This window comes from Propithecus coquereli, unplaced genomic scaffold (genome assembly GCF_000956105.1).
Source record: "Propithecus coquereli isolate 6110/MARCELLA unplaced genomic scaffold, Pcoq_1.0 Scaffold36, whole genome shotgun sequence".
Classification (NCBI taxonomy): Eukaryota; Metazoa; Chordata; class Mammalia; order Primates; family Indriidae; genus Propithecus; species Propithecus coquereli.
The window spans coordinates 3,085,893-3,107,275 of record NW_012149285.1 but is presented as its reverse complement, the minus strand read 5'-3'; the positions used below and the strand labels follow the sequence as shown (position 1 = coordinate 3,107,275).

The following is a 21,383-nucleotide window of genomic DNA, read 5'->3' as shown; positions in this document are numbered from 1 at the left end:
CAAGGACCACAAAGAGCCTTGTAAATTTATCCTAGAGGATCTGAAAGAGAGTCCCTCATAACAGAATAGCACTCTCACCGTGTGGGAGAGTAGACTTCATGGAGTCACGCCATATATATGGAAAATGATTTTGGAATGTTATTCCATCCAAGGAAAAACAAGGCAGATTTTCCACTCTCTGGATTTAAGGACATACTGTCTCCCTTAAGACAAGCAGAGTAAGTCATAGACACTAGTTAAACTTAGTGCAATGCTTAACAAGCCTCCAAACTACTGAACTCATGCAACCTAAGAAATGAGATCACTGTTGGCTTTTTCATGATATATGAGCATATCAAACAATAAAGTCTCCAAATATTTTGCCAATTTTTGCTAACAGGGAGAATAAAGCAACGAACTAATGAACTCAAAATATTTTGGAGAAAATAAGCTTACCACACTCCACATAAATATAATATGCAAATCTTAATCATTTCTTATCATATATTACCTTTATATTTTCTACATTGGAATCATGAACATGTTACAAATTGTCATAAATGTAGCACACTGATATTATAGACACATTAAATAACCATTTTGTAAATCAAAATTGTCTAATATTAGCAGTTTGACATGGTTCAAACTAATACATATACAATAAAATCAAATAAGTCACAGTTCTCTCAGTAGATATTTAAAAATAAATCTATTAATACCTAAAGGCTGAGGCAAAATACATTTGTCAGTAAATAGGAGGGGATGCACCAGGAAACTGATACAGATGGAATGGAGTGGCCAATGGTTATGATTTTTTTTAAAATAGAGCATATTAGATAAATAAATACACTATACTTTTAATACTTTATAGACTATGCAGTAGTTAGGGGACACGAGCACAGGCCATACAGCCGCCTGAAAAGATCTCAGCAGCGTTAGGTTATAATGATGTTGCTTTTGCATCAGTACAGAGTTTGAAAGAAAATAGAGTACCAGAGTTGAGGCCAAATGTTGCAATGATGATATAAATAACTGTAAGTGGGACCCAAAGTTTTCTTTGAATTAACCAAAAATGAGTAAAAATATTTTTAATATTCATGTAAAAATAGTGGTCACACTCGATACACAGATAATACTACCAAACATGATTATGAAAGAAGCACGTGTATCTTATATCAGTAGCTCCCTTACCCCATTGTGTGGTAGAGATCAATGACAGTAATAAGTGTTTGCCACCTCTTTGAGGATGAAATTTTTATCTAGTGTTGCAACAAGTCACCATATAAATATAACACTTACATAAATAAACAAATAAAATACACAAGTTTTTGTTTTTCCAAGGTTATATGTGTTGGCCTGGTTATATAACTAGCAATATAAAACATGAAGTTATTTTAGTTGTTCAACAAGAACTCCACTCTCAATTTTGCCAAATAATGGTATCACAAGTTTATCCCAAAGCACAAACTAGTGATTAGTGCATCAACAATTAGTACCCTCAAACTGCAGGTTGAAAATGATGAACATTCAAATGTTGTACGAAAATATTCTTCACATAGCATTGACTAGAGCTTAAATGTCTCATTTTCAGACTGTGTCTTTTTCATATTCAAAATATTAGGCAATTGTGTAAGACTATGTATTAATAAAACTATAAAAAGTGAAATAAACCATAAAAGAAGGTAAAAGGAAATGTGTTAGTATTGACATGCTAGTCTTTGATTCATTATCTTGAAAATCAACTGATTAAATACAGCTTAGGAAACGCCTTATCTCATTAAATCGTCCTGGACAATTTTGAACTGCTATTTCTTCTGCAATTTTGTTTTCTTTGATCAATGCTTAATAATGAACACAGTAATCCTAGTGTCAGCAAGTTTATAAACTATTATGCTACATTTTCTTTATCAGCATCTTGTAAAATGTTATATGATGTAACTTTCCAAGTTTCAGTAACCATCTGCTCAACCTGCTGGTTCAATGTATTTCATTTAAGTGCTAGAATCATAATGCTAAAAATATGTGGGCTCTTTAATAATAAAAAAGAAAATCTATTTATTCTCTAGAAGGCTGCTATCGAATTACTGAATGTATTTCAGGTAAAAGAGTAAAAGAATCCTTTTTAATTCAAATCTAATGGCATAAAATGGAGTCCTGCCTGCATTCTTCCAAGCCAAGTTTAGCTGCTCTGTGAGATCTATCTCTAGGTGAAAAAAAAAAAAGGTGTTTCATCCTTCCTTTAGTCTGTGTGGTTGACCTCATCTTCTTTTTCCTCTTTGTCCTTTTCTTTCCCCTTCTCCTCTTCCTTCTCTTTCTCTTCCTGTTCTCCTTTATCATCATCATCATCATCATCATTATCAGATATGAATAGGCCTGTGTTCAGAGCACTTTGTAGGGAAGGTTCAGGAACAAAATGTAAAATTGTTACCCTCAAGGGATTTGTACTTTAAAAAGGGAGATAAGATATAATATATGCATAAAAATATAAACAATAAATGGTGCCATTATTAAATGATAAACAAATAATAGAAAATAGTCAACTACAACTCAAAAAAGTGATTAGTCCTTTAGCATTTTTAAATTTTCAATTCTGACTCTGCCTCAAAGAAAATTGTAATAGGTTATAATGAGAGGAAAAGAAACATGGAGAAGGAATCTGCATTGACTAAACTCCTACTATGTTCCAGAAATTATAATGGGTGCTTTTGCCTAGTCAGTATTCCATCTAACGCTCTCACTAAGCCCACCAAAACCCAAAGATAATGAGAAAAAAATCCTCAAAATGGGGGTTTTGAGAAAACTAGGGTTGAATAATACAGATTAAGTTACACAGAATGTGAGTTATGGTGGAGAAAAACCGCCAAGGCTTTAGCAAAAGTCATCTGATTTGGGAAACCACAAGTGAAGTCAATTGGCCACTCATTTTGATAGTCAACTACAAAAACTGCTGGCCTTTCTAAATGTTTAAAATTCATGGAGAGAATTTGAGTATGTGGTTTGGGAATTCTAGATCTTATGACATAATTACAATTTTCTATTGTGGATGGTTGAGCAAAAAAATTTAAAATGTTTTAAGTTCAATTATTCTATGAGTAATATTCAAAGCATTCCTTTTACTGCAAAAGGATGAGTTTGTTTTTCTTTTAATTTAATGAACAATAATCTCTGAAGTATAATAAACCATTAAATGAATCTGAGATTGGTAACATATGGGCACTATTTAAGATAATCATGGATTTTCAAAGCCTGAGGTTGGTTTTACCTGAACAAACCACATTCAACGACCTATGGAAGAGTTCCATTGCTCAAACAATGCTCAATCCTTTATTTTTATAATTAATTCTAGTTGCAAAATACTGTAAAGTAAAAATAAATATGGTTCTTTACTACCACTTAAAATAAATTTGCAGTGTACAGTTCCAAAAATTTGAGTTTAAATGCTATTACTATGGGAAAAATAAATTTCTAACCAGAAAAATGGAGAAAATCATTTGGTTCTCTCCCCCTTATGCCCAGCCTACAATCTTTCTCAGAATTGCAATGGAAGACTGTCTCATTTTATTAAGTTACAATCCTTTTTTCCCTCTGGATATTTGTTTGAGGTTTTCTCCTAGTTCCCTGTAGAGTTTGGATTAAATGGCTGTTAACTAAATAGTGTGCCCAGAAAGTCAAAGAACATCTGCTATTAATAAGAAAATTTATTATTTATTAATAAGCAAATAATAAATATTTATTAATTAATGTTAAGATTATATATTGACATTAGGAATTGCATATGAAGTGCTTGGAACAGTGCCTTGATTATTAAATATTACTATTACAATTACTATTTTTCTTTGAAAAATAAATCATGTTAGTAAATGCACTTAGCTCTGTCTCAGATGTACAATCACTAAAATGAACTGTAAATTGATATGGTATTATAAATGAAAATCAATGTCCAACAATACAGGAAATATGTAGAAGTATCTCAAAAATTGAAAAAGAAGAAGGCTGTTAAGTTTTGGGCAAAAAGGATTTGACCATATACAATTTCTTTATTTGAATTATTTACTAAAACTTTTCTCATGAAGTGACAATAAAATAATACATACAATTGTAAACTTTTTCTTTGTTTATTTTTATTAAGAAAGAATAGCTAATTCACCATTCAAAGAACACTTCTAATGGAAAAAATAAATTGTAACCAAAAAGAGTAGAGATTATTTGCCCAAACATTGAAATTTCTATTAAAAATCAGTGGAAAATGATAATGAGCAAAAAATTTTAATTGCCTCTCTTTTATTTGAAAATCAAGAAAAAGTATTCACATTCCATAACAGGAGACAATATGAACAATATGTTTTACGTTCCTAGCATCATTCTTAGAGAGAGATTCCATCCAATTCCTCTATTTTTCAGGTAGGTATACTAAAAATTTATCATTTCTCCTATAATTGAAATTTAAGTCCCCCAAATTAAGCATTTTAAACAATGGGCCAAAATGTCTTTCTTTCTTTTGGAAATAAATCTGGTTAGACACATAAGTTAACATTCCAACATGGTGATATCTCTCAATACACATCATTTAAAATCCAACAATCATCCTTCATTCTTCTTCTGACCTCAGATTTTCTGATATTGTAACTTAATTCACCAGTGAACTCTATAAACAGACTCCAATAAAGGACTGACTTTCATCTTTAACCAAAGTTAAATTTCCCACTCACAAGTTGAGAAAAATAAATCAGTTATCTTCTGTTTTTCTTTCCTTTTATTTTCACAGAACAAAGAAGTAAGTGACTTTTAAATTAAGAATATCCTAGACAATGGTCACAACTTGAATTGAAAGCACATGGAAAAACATGAATTATTTTTATCATGTCAGCTAATCCACAGCTGTGCCACCTGTTAGTATGGATGTTATCCAAAAGGATTTTTGAAAGAAAGCCAGGCAGTCTGCCTTCGATGTATGAAAAAGAAAACTGACAAACATTTTGAATGATGGGGCGGGGTGTATGAGTGAAGGGAAATGGAGGTCAAAATTGACAATCTAGAAATTACGTCCTGTGTCCTTTGAATCCTTCATGAAACATTGTCTTCTGATGAATTAAAGAATAATTTCCAAAAACCGTTTCTTAGATGTCATCATTCCAAGAACACTGCCAATATCTCAGTCTACTACATGATAATTCTCATTTAGTCTCCTTAAATATTTAAGTTTTAATTCATGGAGTTAATGAAGTAAGTATATCAAGCACTTTCATTTAAAAAGGTGAACACACCCATTATTTTAATGTTATTGTAAAAAATCTACTCATATCCTTTATCCTAACAAGATGTTGGAAACATTTCATTTGAGCATTTTGGATCTCTGAGATAAATAGGAGCGCAGACATAAAATATAATTAGCAACTGATCCAATGAAAATATAAAGTGACAAAATTTTAAAATGTTACATCCAAACCACAGCAGCCATAATAACTGTAGCAATGTAGAAATCTGAGAATATCTATTAAACTTTATTAAAAATATTCTCGATTTCCCCCACTGACAGGTGTCTTAGAACTACAGTAGATAATAGTAAGGGGTAAAAGTAATTTCTTAGGCTCAAGAGGACACTCCAAGTCAAGCACATTGAATGCTAGTAAAAGCACAGCTGTAAAAATCATAGGACAGGTTTTTCCTATACACTTTATAAAATCTGAAACTCTATGTTTCTTGTAGCCTTGTGATCCAAATGCTAAAATGGCAGCCAAAGAGATGATTTTTGACAATGCGTGTTGAGATCAAATTTGTCCACTAGATGGACAAAACCAGCTCCTTTTTCACAAGTCTGCAAGTGGCCGACATCTAAGAAGTCAAAGGCGGTTAATTAATTCTCACATTTCAATGATCGCTCAAGGTGTCTGATGTTTGTTATTTTCCTATCTACTGGTCTACAGATTTCAATGACATAATATTTTAAAGATTCTAATTCTATTAATAAGCAGACAGTTTGACTTATTCTGGTTCTTTAATTTCTTTGCAATAGTTCTCAAAATAGTATATATACTACCTATCCTTAGTATTAGGCAATGGCTTTAGGATGAATTTATAATTCAAATTGTAAAAATAAAAGATCAGGCCAGGAACAGTGACTCAAACCTGTAATCATAACATTTTGGGAGGCCAAAGAGGGAGAATAACTTGAGGCCAGGAGTTTGGGACCGGCCTACGCAACACAGTGAGACCCTGTCTCATAAAAAATAAAAACTTTGGTGGGCCTGGTGGTGCATGCCTGTAATCCCAGTTACTTGAGAGGCTGAGGCAGGAGGATCGCTTGAGCCCAGGAGTTTGAGGCTGCAGTGAGCTATGATCATGCCACTGCATTCCAGCCTGGGTGACAAGAGTGAAACTCAGTCTCTAAAAATACTAAAAAATTTAAAAAAATAAAAATAAAAGATCAGTGAGGGAAAAAATTCAGAAGCTTCAAGGATGTACTAAAGAGGGGTGTCAAGTTCAAATTAAGAATGCATTAAATATACATTTGGTTTAGCTGACGATCACCAGGTTGAACTCAAGGTAAATTCCTTAACATTAAGCCTTTTTACATAAGACTTCTAAAAGGATCTCCAGACATTTGTTTTATTTAGAGGTCTTTTGATTACAAAGACTAGAAATTCACTCAGGTTAGCTGAGTGAGATGGGGCAGCATAGTTATTCTAAAAGCATGTGGAGGGATACAGAAACCCTCAGAGCATACTGAGAATCATCTTTTGCCAGTTCTCAAGAGAGGAGTCCACTTGAACCAGCTCATCTTTTTGGGGTCAGTCTATGACTTACAAGTCATGAATTGCTGGTGCACAGAGAAATGGGTTACTCTTGAAAAAGTTGGTCACATCTAGCCAAAAAGGCCAGAGTTGGTGCTAAAGAACACAGCCGTAAGTTACAGAACATGGCTGACTGATGCAGGGCAAGTGTGTGGTGGAAGCGGAGTCACTTAGAAGGGGTGTGGCTGGCAGGCAGGCAGTGCTGGACACTGAGCTAGAGTAGGGTGTGGTTGAAAGTTCAGATCCTGGGCTCCTTCTGATTGTATTGAAACGAGCTCTACTATTCACTACTATGTGACTTTGGTCTAGTTAATTAACCTATTTGATTTTTAGTTTCCTCAATATTAGTGTCACTTAAAGCTATTGTGAAGAGTCAATGAGTTAACTGAGGTAAAGTCCCTAGGACAGCGTCTGGCACTAAAATCACTGGGCAATTTGGGTTGGCCAATATCACCTAGTCTCCTGAAGCCAAAGCTACCTCCCTTTTCATTTATCACAGTGGTATCTCCTCTTCACGGATGATGTCTGCTTAAGGAGGGGCTAGGTTCTAAAGTCATCTCTCAAGGCAAAAATAATCTTAGTCAAAAAAATGTTTGAAAAGACTTTCACTTAGCCTATAAATATGATATACAGTTTATTCTTTGGTGCATAGACTCCTTTATAATAATATGTGGGTATAAATGTATAAAGTACGTAATTATGAGCTCTAATGTCAGCTATAATTATATAGTATTTTCAATTATCATTGAAAGAAAACAGAAAATAAACTTATACACTGTCCTTTCATTTAGATATTCTTTTTTAATTTAATTTAATTTTATTTTCTTGTTTCTTTTTTTATTATTTGAAAATGTTAATAGGGTACAAGTGTTTTTGTTACATGACTATCTTGTATAATATTTAATCAGGGTTCTTGGTGTGCCCATCACCAGAATAGTGTTCATTGTATCCAACATGTAAATTTTTATCCCACACCCACGATCCCACCCTCCCTGCTTCTTGGTTTCTCATGGCCTTTATATCACTTTGAGCCCATGTGTACCCATCTATTAACTCTCTCACTTATTAATGAGAATGTATGGTTTTTGGCTTTCCATTCTTGAGATATTTAGGATAATGTTCTCTACTTCCCTCCATGTTGTTGCAAATGACAGTATTTCATTCCTGTTTATGGCTGAGTAGTACTCCATGGGTGTGTGTGTGTGTGTGTGTGTGTGTGTGTGTGTGTGTGTGTATCATATTTTCTTTATCCACTCATGAATTGAAGGGCACTTAGGTTGATTTAGTATTCTTGTTGGTGTTAATAAGTTAAGCATCTGTTGATATGATGCACATGTTAGCGGTATTGAGGTATGGATGAACAATAACCATTAAACAGTGACCATATGTTGGTGTTTGAAATAATGAAACTGGGCCCTGTTCATATTGAGTCTGATCTTCTACTTCTGCACTATAGTGAACCACTCCTTGAGGATCACCAAGGATTGATTCTGTTGGGGAGATGGTACACCAAGCTTTGGTGTTGGAGAGGAAGCCAGTGGTTGACTCTGGGTCAGCTCAAGAAGTTGAGAACATAAACTCATATGCTGCTTATTTATGATACTAGAAAGACACGGTGAATAACACTGTGGTTGTTACCGTTTGTGCTGATCACACACTTCCAGTACATGTAATTTTGAGGCCAATATTTATGTTCAGAAATTAAATCAGTCAGGTTTTTGGCAGTTTGGGGTAGTTTAGCCAATTCATGAAGGTTCCAACTTGCTGAGTCTTTCTGTTCACTGCTATTTTCTTCTTTTCTCTCTACAGTTTTATCACTTCTTCTACTCATTGATGGGGCTTCCTCTGTGAACCCCTCCTAATTCATTAAGGTTATCTACAAAGCAATGGTCACCCACTTGTCTGGCAACCCCAACGTGCATTTGCTAATTCACTAATGATCAGAAACCCTTAAATCATTTATATCTTTTCCCATAGGATTTGTCAAAATTTTCCAGACATACTTGCATGTCTACAACTCATAAATGCACATATTTCAAATCATCATAAATAACTCTTTATATACTTCGCTCAACACCTCTACAGTAAGGGGCTCACAGTTCTTGTTCCCATGATTTGGTGACTATGTCTCTTGATTTTTGATGATAGTGACACTAGGTTTACTATGGCCATACCTAAAGGCCAAGTTCAAAACAGCCTCTTCTATATTCCCCTTTTTTCTTCAGTATTAGAACATCATTGTGTTGGCTGAACACAGATAAAGTAATTGGGTTTCATTTATAGGGCAAGTTTTACAAAAATATACCTGTTTCTTAAAGCACTAGATTCCCCTCAGCACGAAACACTCATCTTTGAGGAGGGTGGCAGCAATGGATGGAGCAACAGATTAATGACCCCATTTCAGTTTCTCATCAAAGCATGAGCTCATCGAGAACAGCTAGTGAAGTCAACCATTCCAGTAACGGATCCTTTCTCCCCAGCTGAACACATATAGTTAAATCGATGTAAAAGTTAGGACTGCTTTCAATTGCATTAGACAGCTGACGTGGGATCTCACTATGAAGAAAAATATATTTTTTAAGGAAGGTCTTTTTAAGTCCTTAAGCATCAAGTATATAATTTTTTCAAATATGTTTAATGAAACCAATGTCTTCCATTTTACATTCTAGTTGAATTTGGAGGATGATATGGGTAAATACTGATATGAGTTTTAAGTTCTTATTTATAACAGGAAAGAATAGGTCTAAATTGTAAGAATGGACTGGAAGGCATCTTTCGAATGAAGAGAACTTTGTGATATCTAAATTATTATTTAAGAAAATCCTACACAGTTTAAGAAAAACAGGATAAAAACCAACACAAGGGCTACTTTCTTTTAAAGTAGATGGATCATTAAATCTGTCCACCTAAACTCTTGAAAAATGATTTTATCTGCTTATCAAATATCTCCTACAAATTAGATCCCAGCAAATTTCACATTGTTACCTTGCCCTGCACATATAGAGACACATTTATATTCAAATGTAACTTTCTAACAACAAACTGATATAGATAAGATGACATAGGCACAGTTGAGAGGAACAGAAGATCAAGAATGAAGAGAATTTAGTCTTTTTCTCCAGAAAAAAAAAGCAGAATCATATTTTACTTATACAGCTTTATATGCTTATAGACTACTATACATTTTTTCTGATTCATAATTGCTTTCCACCACAGTTCCTGATGTACCTATTCACATCTTAATGATGAAAAGCCCCCTATGACAATATTTTCCCCCTCACAGTACTGCTGCCCCCACTCTCACAAGAGAAAGATTTCCATGTTACCTGAGGAAAAAAATCACAACTAATTACATCATTTTTCTTGTTTCCTGAATCTATCTAGCAAGACTTGTTCAGACACATTCAACCTGTTACCACAATCCATGATTTAACTAACTCAAGGTTCTACTTAGGGTAATAAATATCATTTCTCCGTTTAAAATGATCAATTTATCTTTCCTTAAACAAATTGGCCAAGAAGCGTTATCATTATTTACAATAAAAAAGACATTAAAATAAGATATTTTATTTCTAAAATAAAACAGTCCATCGAGATGCCAAGTGACAACAGAAATTACCACGGAAATTTGCCATTTAAGATCCCTGATAAACACTGAAGCTATTTGTGCATATAATAAAAGTAGTAGAGTTTTTTTTTAATTTAAAAAATAGATCATATGATATCTATGTAGATTATTGTGTTTCTGTTACAGAGTATCATTAACGAGGGGACTAATGACTAAATATGTAGATTGGCTCATCTATTATCTTTATTGCTTATATAAAAGCTTTCTATATTTAATATCAATAATCTCTGATTACATATATGTGCATGTGGTGTATATGTATATACGCCATACATACCTCAAGAGTGTGTGTGTGTGCATTAAGAGAAGAGACCCAGCGTAGCCGAATGGCTAAAAAGCTGACAAACTATACTATGCTTTCAAACTATTTCATATATAAAATATAGTTTTTTAAAACGACGCATTTGTGTACATTCAAAATCGACTTTGGTAGCTGATTCTTTTTCAATACTACTCTTGAATATTACTTTGTCGTAGCATTACCTGTGTCACTGCTTCAATCCTAAGAAAACAAGAGAGTTTTCTCTGACATTACATAAGCCTGAGAGCGGATGAGTGAAAACGCTGCCTATTCTGGGTTTCGTGAAAGCTAGCTCCCTCCGAAGCTACCACTTGACATGTAAAAAAAAATTCTATTTGACCATTTTAACCTACAAAAATGGCAATTTCACTTTAACTCATAAAGCCACATATACCTAGACAAGCTTCAAAAATGCATCCGAAAATTTCCTTAACATTTATTACTCAGAAGTTGATTACGGTCAACTATACAGAAAGGAAAACCTTAATGTTACTATACACCTGAAAATTCATGAACTTTGGCTCCATCTATCTAAACCTAAATTGCATTCATGTAAGGAAAAGCAGAGTTTTTAAAAACGTGCACCAACCAAAATATAATAAATGGTCTTGGTCTTTGTTCTATCCGATGTCCATGCAAGGACATCGATAATGGTTACATCATCCAATTTTTAACTACCACTAGCTCCAAATATCATGTTTGTGGCTTACACCAGAAATCCCTTGACCCAGCTCGACAAGCGTGAAATCATGAAATAAACAAAGGTTAGCAAAGACAGGTCTAAGAAATAGTTCACAACAATACCGCAATGCTCCTCTTACTAATACTCAACTCTGTATTTGGATCCTTATATCTGAAAGATTCGCAAATAATGACAACATTCATGCCAGACATCACTGCAAGTGAGGAACAGACTAAAGGAAAGGAAAAAAATACCTTCGAAAAGAGAAACATTCATTAGCCTTACTGGCAAGTGTCTAAAGCAAACAAGGAAACTGCAAAATAATTACTTAGTTACAAATAAACCCTTTTTAGCACAGTACCTTTTTGTGTCTGTCCCTCTTCCATATTCTCTTCCATGGCTACCTTTCTTCAGCAGAATCTGGTACACGGAATTAATCAAAAGCTCAATTAGATGTTGGAAAAACTGGTGATTTTTTTTTCCCTGGGAAGCTCCAACAGCAGGGGCTTGGGCAAGTCCTCAGAGCTTAGCTCAGGCTCCCTCGCTGCTCTTGTTTGCTTGGAGACAGGCTGTCAAGTGTAATTTCATTCAAATTACTCTTCCGTGAAGATTATCAATTTTTCTTCTCAAAGCTGCCCATTGTGTACCACTGTAAGCAGGTATTCAAACGAATAGCCTGAGAATTTTGGGGGGAAATTTGGTCTGAATCCCAGGAGCAGAGACACTATGATTCGCAAGTCTTGCTTTGCATTTAAAATGGGGAAAAGAAATTGAGGTTTGTATTGAAATCTGGGCTTTAAATTGGAAGCAGGCTGAGCTGTGAACAGATGGAGGGGTGTCCTCCTAACATGAAGCAGACCACCAACCCATAATTCCCCCCTTTGCTTCCAGAGTGGGAAAGCCCAGATTCCCGACGCTTCTTTATGCTGCAGCAGTGGCTTCTCACTCAGGCAGATACATTGCAAAAACGTGTTTTCTTTTTTCTCTCCTCACTAAGTATTTAGTTAATTTGATTTAAAGTTGCCAAAAAAAGATGCAGTCATACCATCTCAAGGTTTATCTGTAAAACGGTTATTATTAAGAGAGGACTTGTAAGCTCACATCTTTAAGATTTAAAAAGAAATAGAAGCATAGTTTTCAAAGGAATGAGTATAAACCTCTAAGCCTGAGAGATACATGTTTTAAGTAAGTATTTTACCTAGTGCCATAGAACTCTTAAATGAAAGGCAGAAACCGACCGGACAAAAACACTTATTGATGTCTTTGTTATTTATTGTTATGATTTTAGCTCACTAAAGCTGCTGATTTCAAATGGGAATTTCTTGAAAGAGAATTTTTTAAAGGCCATTATTGGGGAATGTGTATGGGTGATGAAAGGAAGGAACAAATTCTAGATAAGAAACAACAGGATAGCAATCTATAGTGGGAATCTGCAGTCTGATTTGGAATGCAAATCACAATGCTGCAGTCTGGCAATAAATTAGCATTTGTACTTCAGCCCTCTGAGTGACAGGGCACAATCCAAGAGTCTCAATAGTTCACAAAAGGTATAGCAAAAAAATAAACAGTATCTCTTTCAAGGAGCATAAACCTTTACTAGAGTACAAAGAAAGGAAGAATCCCTGCCTCTGTCTCCATCTCCAAATAAGCAAGCACAAAGAAACACACACACACACACACACACACACACACACAGATGCCCACATAAGCACACACACACACGCACACACAACTGTAACTCCTTCCCTTTAACAAAAAATAATTTACATTTTCATTATCCATAGCATAAGCTTCTTGCATTATAGCATATATTTCACATGCATTCTTTAAAGCAAGTCAGTAGCATGTTGCATGCCATCTTCTAAACCATTACAAAAGCAACTACTTAGAGCAAAGACAATTGTACATCATTCCACTTTATTTCTCTTAAACGAATATTCAGTCCTCTTATTTCTATAATCATTTGTTATTTATTTTCTCTTTTCAAATGAATTTAACCCAAAGGTAACTATAATTCAAATAACTCAAAACCTTTCTCTTCTGAATATATGTCAATCTGTATTCAAGGGTTCTTTTGAGAGAGCTGCCTGCCCAGGGCACAGATTGAGAGAGAGAAAGCATAAGGGAAATCAAAAAGCCAAATTGTAGCAGCCTCTCTGCTTCAATTTATCCCTAGGCTGACATAATCTGGCATACAATCAAAACAGAATGGAGCATCACTCCTCGTTTATATTCTTTATTCATTTTAGACCATAGAAATTATTAGTGAAATATTATTAATAGTAGTTTCAGTAGATAAAATAATGTCACCTCGAATTTTTAGAGCACTTTACAAATCTATAAAACATGTTCACATGCATTAACCCATTTGTAAGACAAACAGGGAAAGTATGATTTTCCCCATTTTATGTTAGAAAAAATTGACATTCGGGGACTGGACTAACAAATGGCCAAGTAAGTCTTAGACCCAATGTCAGCTGATTCCTTCTCTAGTACTCTGATCTTGGAAGCTGTTTCTCCTTCCCAGTCTATTCCATTATGAGTGTCTTCAGCATCTTCAAAAATCAGCCTCAGGTCATAGATTGCTTTTTATCATACATAAAAAGAAAAAGAGGCAAATGAAAGAGAAAGAGAAAAGAAATTTTAAAAATATTCATTGGGCAAGATGAAAGGAAAAGTAACCATGATTTCTAACCATGATTTCTTTTTCTTCTGGAAACTTTGCAGCAGAACAACAAATTCCTATAATCATCAACTTTCTGTCTAAAACAGACTTTGTTATGCCAACAATTTTTACCAAAACAAGACACTAGCAACTTATACAAATTTTCTAAACATACGAAAAACCACCTCAAATCCAATCTAAATGAACTCTTGCCAAATGGATGAGGAAAAACACATGCACACATATGGCCTTACCTGTGTCAGTAAGCTGAGATTCATATTTCTTTATTGTGGTAAAATACATATAATAAAAAATTTACCATTTTGATCATTTTTAAGTCTACAGTTTCGTGGCATTAAGGACATTCACATTGTTCTGAGACTATTACCACTGGCCAACTCTAGAATTTTTTCATCTTTCCAAATGGAAACTTTATACCCATCAAACACTAAGTTCCTATTTTCCCTTCCCCCTGATTGAAGGTAATAGAGTTGCTGCTGATTTTTTTTTAATTTCAAAATATTAAGCGGGTATAAATGTTTTTGTTACACAGATACCTTTTATAATGCTTAAATTGGGCTTTTAGTATGCCCAGCAACAGAATAGTGTTCATTGTACCTAATACGTAGGTTTTCACCCCTCCCCCACTCCCCCTTCTTGATTTCTGGTGACCTTTACAGCTCTTTGTGCCTGTGTATGCCCAGCGATTAGCTCCCAAGTATTACAGAGTACATGTGGTGTTTATTTTTCCATTTTTGAGATAATTTACTTAAGATAATGGTCACCAATTCCATCCAAGTTGCTGCAAAAGACATTATTTCATTCCTTTTTATGCCTGAGTAGTACTCCATGATACACACACACACACACACACACACTACCTTTTATTAATCTACTTATGAACTGATGGGCACTTAGATTGATTCCACATCTTTGCAATTGTGAATTGTGCTGCAATAAACATTTGAGTTTAGGTGGCTTTCTGATAAAGTGACCTGTTTTCACTTGGGATGATATCGAGTAGTAGGACTGCTGGGTCAAACGGTAAGTCTACATTTATTTCTTTGAGGAATCTCTATACTGTTTTCCATAGAGGTTGTACTAATTTACAGTCCCACCAACAGTGCACAAGTGTGCCTTTCTCTCTGCATCCACCTCAGTATCCATTGTTTTTTGACTTTGTAATAATGGCTATTCTAATAGGAGTAAGGTGATGTCTCATTGTGGTTTGATTTGTATTTCCCTATGATTAGTGAAGTTGAACATGTCTTCATATGTTTGTTAACTATTTGTCTATGTTTGCTTGAAAAACTGTTGATGTTTTTTGCCCACATTTTAATGTGGTTGTTTTTTTCTTGATTTGTTTGAGTTCTTTGTAGATTTCGAATATAAGCCCTTTATAGGATCTTTAGTTTGTGAATATTTTCTCCAGTTCTGTAGGTTATATACTCTGTTGATTATTTCCCTTTGCGTGCAGAAGTTTTTCACTTAATCAAATTCCATTTATTAATTTTTGTTGCTGTTGTAATTGCCTTTTGGGGTCTTAGTCATATATTCTTTGTGTATGCTGATGTACAGAAGAGTTTTTCCTACATTTTTCTGTAGATTTTTTTTTGTTTGTTTCATGCCTTATAATTAAGTCTTTTGTCCATCTTGAATTAATTTTTGTATGTGGCAAGAGATATACACGAATCAGCAGTATTTCTATATACTAATAACAATCAAGCTGAGAATCAAATCGAAGACTCAATATAATTCACAATAGCTACAAAGAAAATAAAATACTTAGGAATATACTTAATCAAGCAGGTAAAAGATCTCTACAAGAAGAACTATGAAACACTGAGGAAAGAAACTGCAGATGACACAAACAAATGAAAAAACATCTCATGCTCATGGATCGGTAGAATCAACACTGTTAAAATGCCCATACATTCAAAATGATTTATAGATTCAATGCAATCCCCGTCAAAATACCAACATCATATTTTACAGATCTAGAAAAAATAATTCTATGCTTCATTTGGAACCAAAAAGTGCCCAAATAGCCAAAAAAATCTTAAGCAAAAACAAGGAATCTGGAGGCATCACATTACCAGACTTCAAATTATGCTACAAAGGCTATAGTGACCAAAACAGCATGGTACTGGTATAAAAGTAGAGACCTAGGCCAATGGAACAGAGTAGAAAACTCAGATATAAAACCATCTACCTATAACCAACTGATCTTTGACAAAGCAGACAACACTGGGGAAAGGAATCCCTATTCAATAAATATTGGGAAAGCTGGACAGCCACATGAAGAAAAATCATTGTTTTTAGTATTATTTTTAAAGCTTTGATCTTATTTGAAGTAAAAATATTTTGAACAACCAAATATTTAAAAACTAGTTAGAAAAGAAAAATGGTTGACATATGGTAGATTAACTTAATGAATTCTAAAATATACTATGTGAAACTTAATAACTGACAATGATGCTTCCTGTATATCTTCATTAAGATATGCAACAAGTTGAGATGACCAGGATGCCTCATCTTACATGCTTTCCATTGTATCACATTGTGTTTGCCCCACTCTACTCTTAGGCATTTATTTAAAATATATGAATATAAATTCACCAGGTATCAAAATATGTTCATAAATATTAAGTAAAATTTCCCTTTTAAGTATTGTCTAAGAAATATTCATAATACGTTACTCTTTTCTATGTAAGCTAAAAGACACGTTACTCACTAAACCTAAAACTATTATAAGTCCCTCTCATTTTTCTTAATTTGCCTCGATTTAGAGCTGGCTCTTTTTTCACACTATTTTTGTGGATGAACATACTTTTATATACATTGATAAAATGTCTACATATTTTTCTATTATATAAATGCAGTCATGTTTGTGATAGAACGTTCAAAATATAGTTAAGTAAACAGAGTTAGAGATTAAACAATTTAGTGGTTCCAAATACAGCATTAACTGTGAAAATTGGAAAAAAAAAAAAACATGTTCATGGTCCTTGGGTCAGAGAGCAGAGGGGACACGCAAAAAATATGATTATATAAACCAAATATAGCACACAGGACTAACAGACATGAGCACTGTTTAGAAATTGTTTTTCTTTTTCTCTCAAATATTTCATACACAGATCCAAAACTATCTCAAGAATGAAATGTCTTAGTTGATTTCTTCCTCTATTTTGACAAGGAGAAAGAACCCCTTTGACTGTCGCTTTAAGCTCTGGGTCAGAAATTGACATCCATAAAATTTTCTTAGAGAAAGTTAAAACCACCACAAACACTGGAATGTGTTAAATATATTATAAATTACTATAACATTCTTCAGAGTTATGTAATCATATAAAGCAGTCAATACATAGAATGATCATGGTCTTCATAGTAGTATCATTACCCCTTCTTTCTTTCATTCTTAATTCTACAAATGTTTACTAAGCATTCTTACATACATAGGAATTTGATGTGGGTACAAAGGAGACTAAGGAGACAAATCCCTGCTCTGATTATGCTTACAGCCTAACAGCACAAGACAGACCCCAAATTACAATGTTCTGTGACAAGTGCTACCTAATAAGGATAAAAAAGCACAGGATGCTACATCAGCCTGCAGACATCTATCTAACTACACTTAGTATTGATAGTTGGGAAAGTTTTCCTGCTTTCCTGGAAGGTAAAGTATGATCTGACTGGATCAAAGCAGGTGACCTATCATGGAAAGGAGGTGAAAGCAACCAGGAAAAAGGGGGAGGTGAAGTGTAGGGAAGAAAGAAAAAATGTTATAGACAGCTGAAACTGAAAACACAAAAGCCCCTGGGGAGAGATAGTCTTCTGATTACATGTAACAGACTATCATCTTGCCACATGGCGGAAACTCTGTTTACTAGGCATCATATCCCCAAGGTATTCAGTAGTCCTGTGCTGCAAAATCCAACTCTGAGTCTCGGTTCTTAGTTTTCCTAGAGTGACTGAAGAAGAGACACACCTGCGATGTGGCCTGTACCTTACAAGATTGGAGTCAAAAAGGGAGACACTGGGAAACTCGTTATTACTTACCCCAAGAAATTACTTTACAGATCTGCTGGGCTCTTTCAGACCAAGACCTTTTCTCTCTAATCTATTAATATGGTGTTTTCACCAAGTTAACTAGGCCTCCTGTCATGACTGTCATAGCCCTGTTTAAAACACTGGCTTTCCAGTGTTCTTAGGATAAAGTTTGACCTCAGAGTGGCTGGAAAGATTGGGCCTGCCCTGGCAGGAGCCCACCTCTCCAGCATAACCACCCCCCTACTGTTCTTCAGTCATTTATCTCTTTCTAAGTTCTCAAAATCACCAAGTCATAAATGTTGTTCCTTCTGCCTAAAACACTTTTCCTTCCACCCTCAGATAGCTAGATCCACTGATTTATCAGATCTCTCCTGGAATGTGTTATCCTCAGGCTAAACTTCCTGACTCACAGAATAGAACTTTTTTAGTACTCAAGGTACATGCCATTATAGAGCTAGCTATTCCTCAAAGTCTGCATTTTACATGTATCTTCCCCTACTACTCTGCAGCCTATAAACTCCATGAGATAAGGGACTCTATCTTTTCACCTCCCACAAGACAAGCACATAGTAAGCTTTCAATAGATATTTGTTGGATGCATGAATGAATGCATGGAAGAGTGAATAAAATAATAATAAATGGATAAATGAATGAATGAACTCAGTAGCTTAAAATATACTTTCCTTTATGTTTAGCAGCTTCCACAAAATATTTTCTAGTGTGAACATAATTTGCAATAATTCCAGGAGATACATGTCACCTTCATATATAATAAATGCCATTCCTGAGGAGTTGATGACAGAATGATGAAGAGATATTTCAAAGAGCAATGAGTAAAACAAAAAGGGAACTGGGAAATATTAATTGTGTGTCATGTTTCCTATACTAAGAGGAATCTGCATTGTCATAAGCACTGATCATAGGAGAGACAGAAAAATTCAAGTATAACACTCTTTAGACCAAACTTACCCTTTTAAAATAGTCTGAATCAATTATAAATATGTATAAATTCATACAACCAAGAAGGTGAAACAAATTTCAAAACTTCTAAACAGCTTTTTTTTCTATCTCCAAAATGCCAAAAAATAAGATAAAATCAAATCCCGTTTTGGTAATTATGTTTTCCATAAAACATGGCAGAAACAATGAAGGGTAAAAACCATGTCTCCGAGGTCCATAGGTAACCAGCAGTGGCCTCTGCTCAACTGCCCCAAATCCAAAAGCTACTGCTAATTCAGTAACAAATAGTAAAAAATGACCCAAGCTGGTTCTTTATGGTCCCAAAAATACTACTTAAATTGAGTTTACCAAAGAATAAACTCTCTAGCTCACTCACTCACTCAACTTGTATTTATTCAGTGACTACCGTGCATTAGAAGGTGAGCCAGCTGAAGAGGACAGATGTGGTTCCCTGTTCTCACAGAGCTAACAGCACATCTGGAAGAGAGACACAAACAACTGGAACAAAGTATGATAGATGTAATTATACTAATAGTAACTGCAATTATCCTCAGCATTTGCCATGTGTGGGGCATTGTTCTAACATCCGAACAAGTATTTATCTCATTTAACCTTTTAATAACCATATCAGGGAGTAACTATTATCCCCATTTGCACAGATGAGGAAATAGAAAAGAAAGGATAAATCCTTTGTGCAGAGCAACACCAGTGAAGACTGGATTCAAACCTAGGCATTCCGACTCCAAAGCCAATTCTTGTGCACTACCCCAATATCTGCCTACACTTATGTAAGTAGTAAACCCAATGGCATTTAACATGGGCTGAGGACCCATCACAAAGTCCTGTTTCAACACAAATATTGGTATTCATCCAAAAATAAATAAATAAATAACTTCTTACTATATGCCACACATGTTGGCAGATGCTATGAGATACACAAAAACAAAAGATGAAGAAATGATTCTTGTATTCAAAGAACTTATAATTGAGGTTAATAATAATAATATCCTGTTAAACAGCAATAAATCAACAAAGCAGTATAGTTGCAGACAAAACTGCTATAGAGAGTTGAAGTAGAGAAAGTTCTTAAATATTTGGAATATGTTTTGATAGCTTTAGTTAAAAAGGACAACTATCATCAAAGTAGTTTTGCTGAAATAGAGAGAGGTTTACTTAATTTTCATATTTCTGATCTTAAAACCCTACAGTACCATAATTTAGCCATTGGAACATTATGAATAAGTTTTAATCCCTCTTATTTTCTTTGTTTAAATTAACTTCTCAGACATAATACCTAAGTAAACACCTGTAAACCTACCACTCAACATATAAAATAAAATATAAGACAGCTATACCCCTTTTCTAACTGCATTTCTTTCCTTACAACTCCTCCATCTTATTTCCCAAAGAACTGGCGTATTTTTATTTCTGTATAGTGTCCTAATAATTTAATATGTATCTAATATAAACACTATATTTAGCACTGTTTTTCAGGTTTCAATTAGATATAAATGGTATCTTATTATCTATATCTTTCCACAATTTTCTTCTTAATCTTTTGGATCTATGTGGATCTAACCTGTTGCTGAACATTTAATATTGTTTCTAATTTCTAAACTACTGCAAAAAATTACAGTGCATTATTTACATATGTGCCTTATGCATATATGGAAAATTTTCTCTAGAAGTATAGTATGTGTGTGAGTATATCCTGGTGCAAAATCATTGGATGGGACAGTATGTGCATATTCAACAATGTATGTGTCAAAATCTCTCCAAAATGCTTGTGCTGATTGAAATTTCCATAAGAACTGTCTGCGAATACTATTGTACATCTTCAACAATATTTAATGATTTTTAAATGTTACCAAAGGATAAATTGTTAAATTCATATGAATGGTAATTATATATGTCTTGATATGTATTTCCTTGAGGATTCATAAAATTGAGAACATTTTCATGTTTATTAGCCACTGGTTTTCCTCTTTTGGTGAAATGCTTATTCATAACCTTCACTCATTTTCCTATAGTGTTGTTTGCTATATGGTATTATTCTATAGATGTTATTTAGAAGTTCTGAATACTAATCCTTTAGCACTTAAATGTATGACAAATATCTTTTCACAGTGTGGTTTATATTTCACTCTCTCTTTGGTGACTCCTATTATATGGAGATCTTAATATGACAAAGTTTTCTTTGGTGACTCATATTTCTTACCTAGGAAATCTGTCATAGACATATTACACATTTTCATTAATTTTACTTTAAAAGTTTTAGTATACTGTATTAATATTTTGGAATCTAGCCCCCTTGGAATGATTCTTTT

General features: G+C 34.1%; 1 protein-coding gene across 4 annotated transcripts in view; it reads right to left on the bottom strand.

Annotated features, from left to right (window-relative positions):
- GPM6A (glycoprotein M6A) overlaps positions 1-21,383 on the bottom strand; it is a 472,863-nt gene that overhangs the window by 250,318 nt on the left and 201,162 nt on the right. Inside the window, exon 2 of one of the 4 annotated variants that reach the window (XM_012651660.1) lies at positions 11,743-11,801. The exons of 2 other annotated variants lie outside the window; for them this stretch is intronic. In XM_012651660.1, the coding sequence (XP_012507114.1) occupies positions 11,743-11,779 (37 nt within the window). In that variant the 5' untranslated portion in view covers positions 11,780-11,801. Of the gene's footprint in view, positions 1-11,742; positions 12,550-21,383 lie in introns of those variants that run through there. One more of the 4 variants, XM_012651659.1, reaches the window with a different exon arrangement.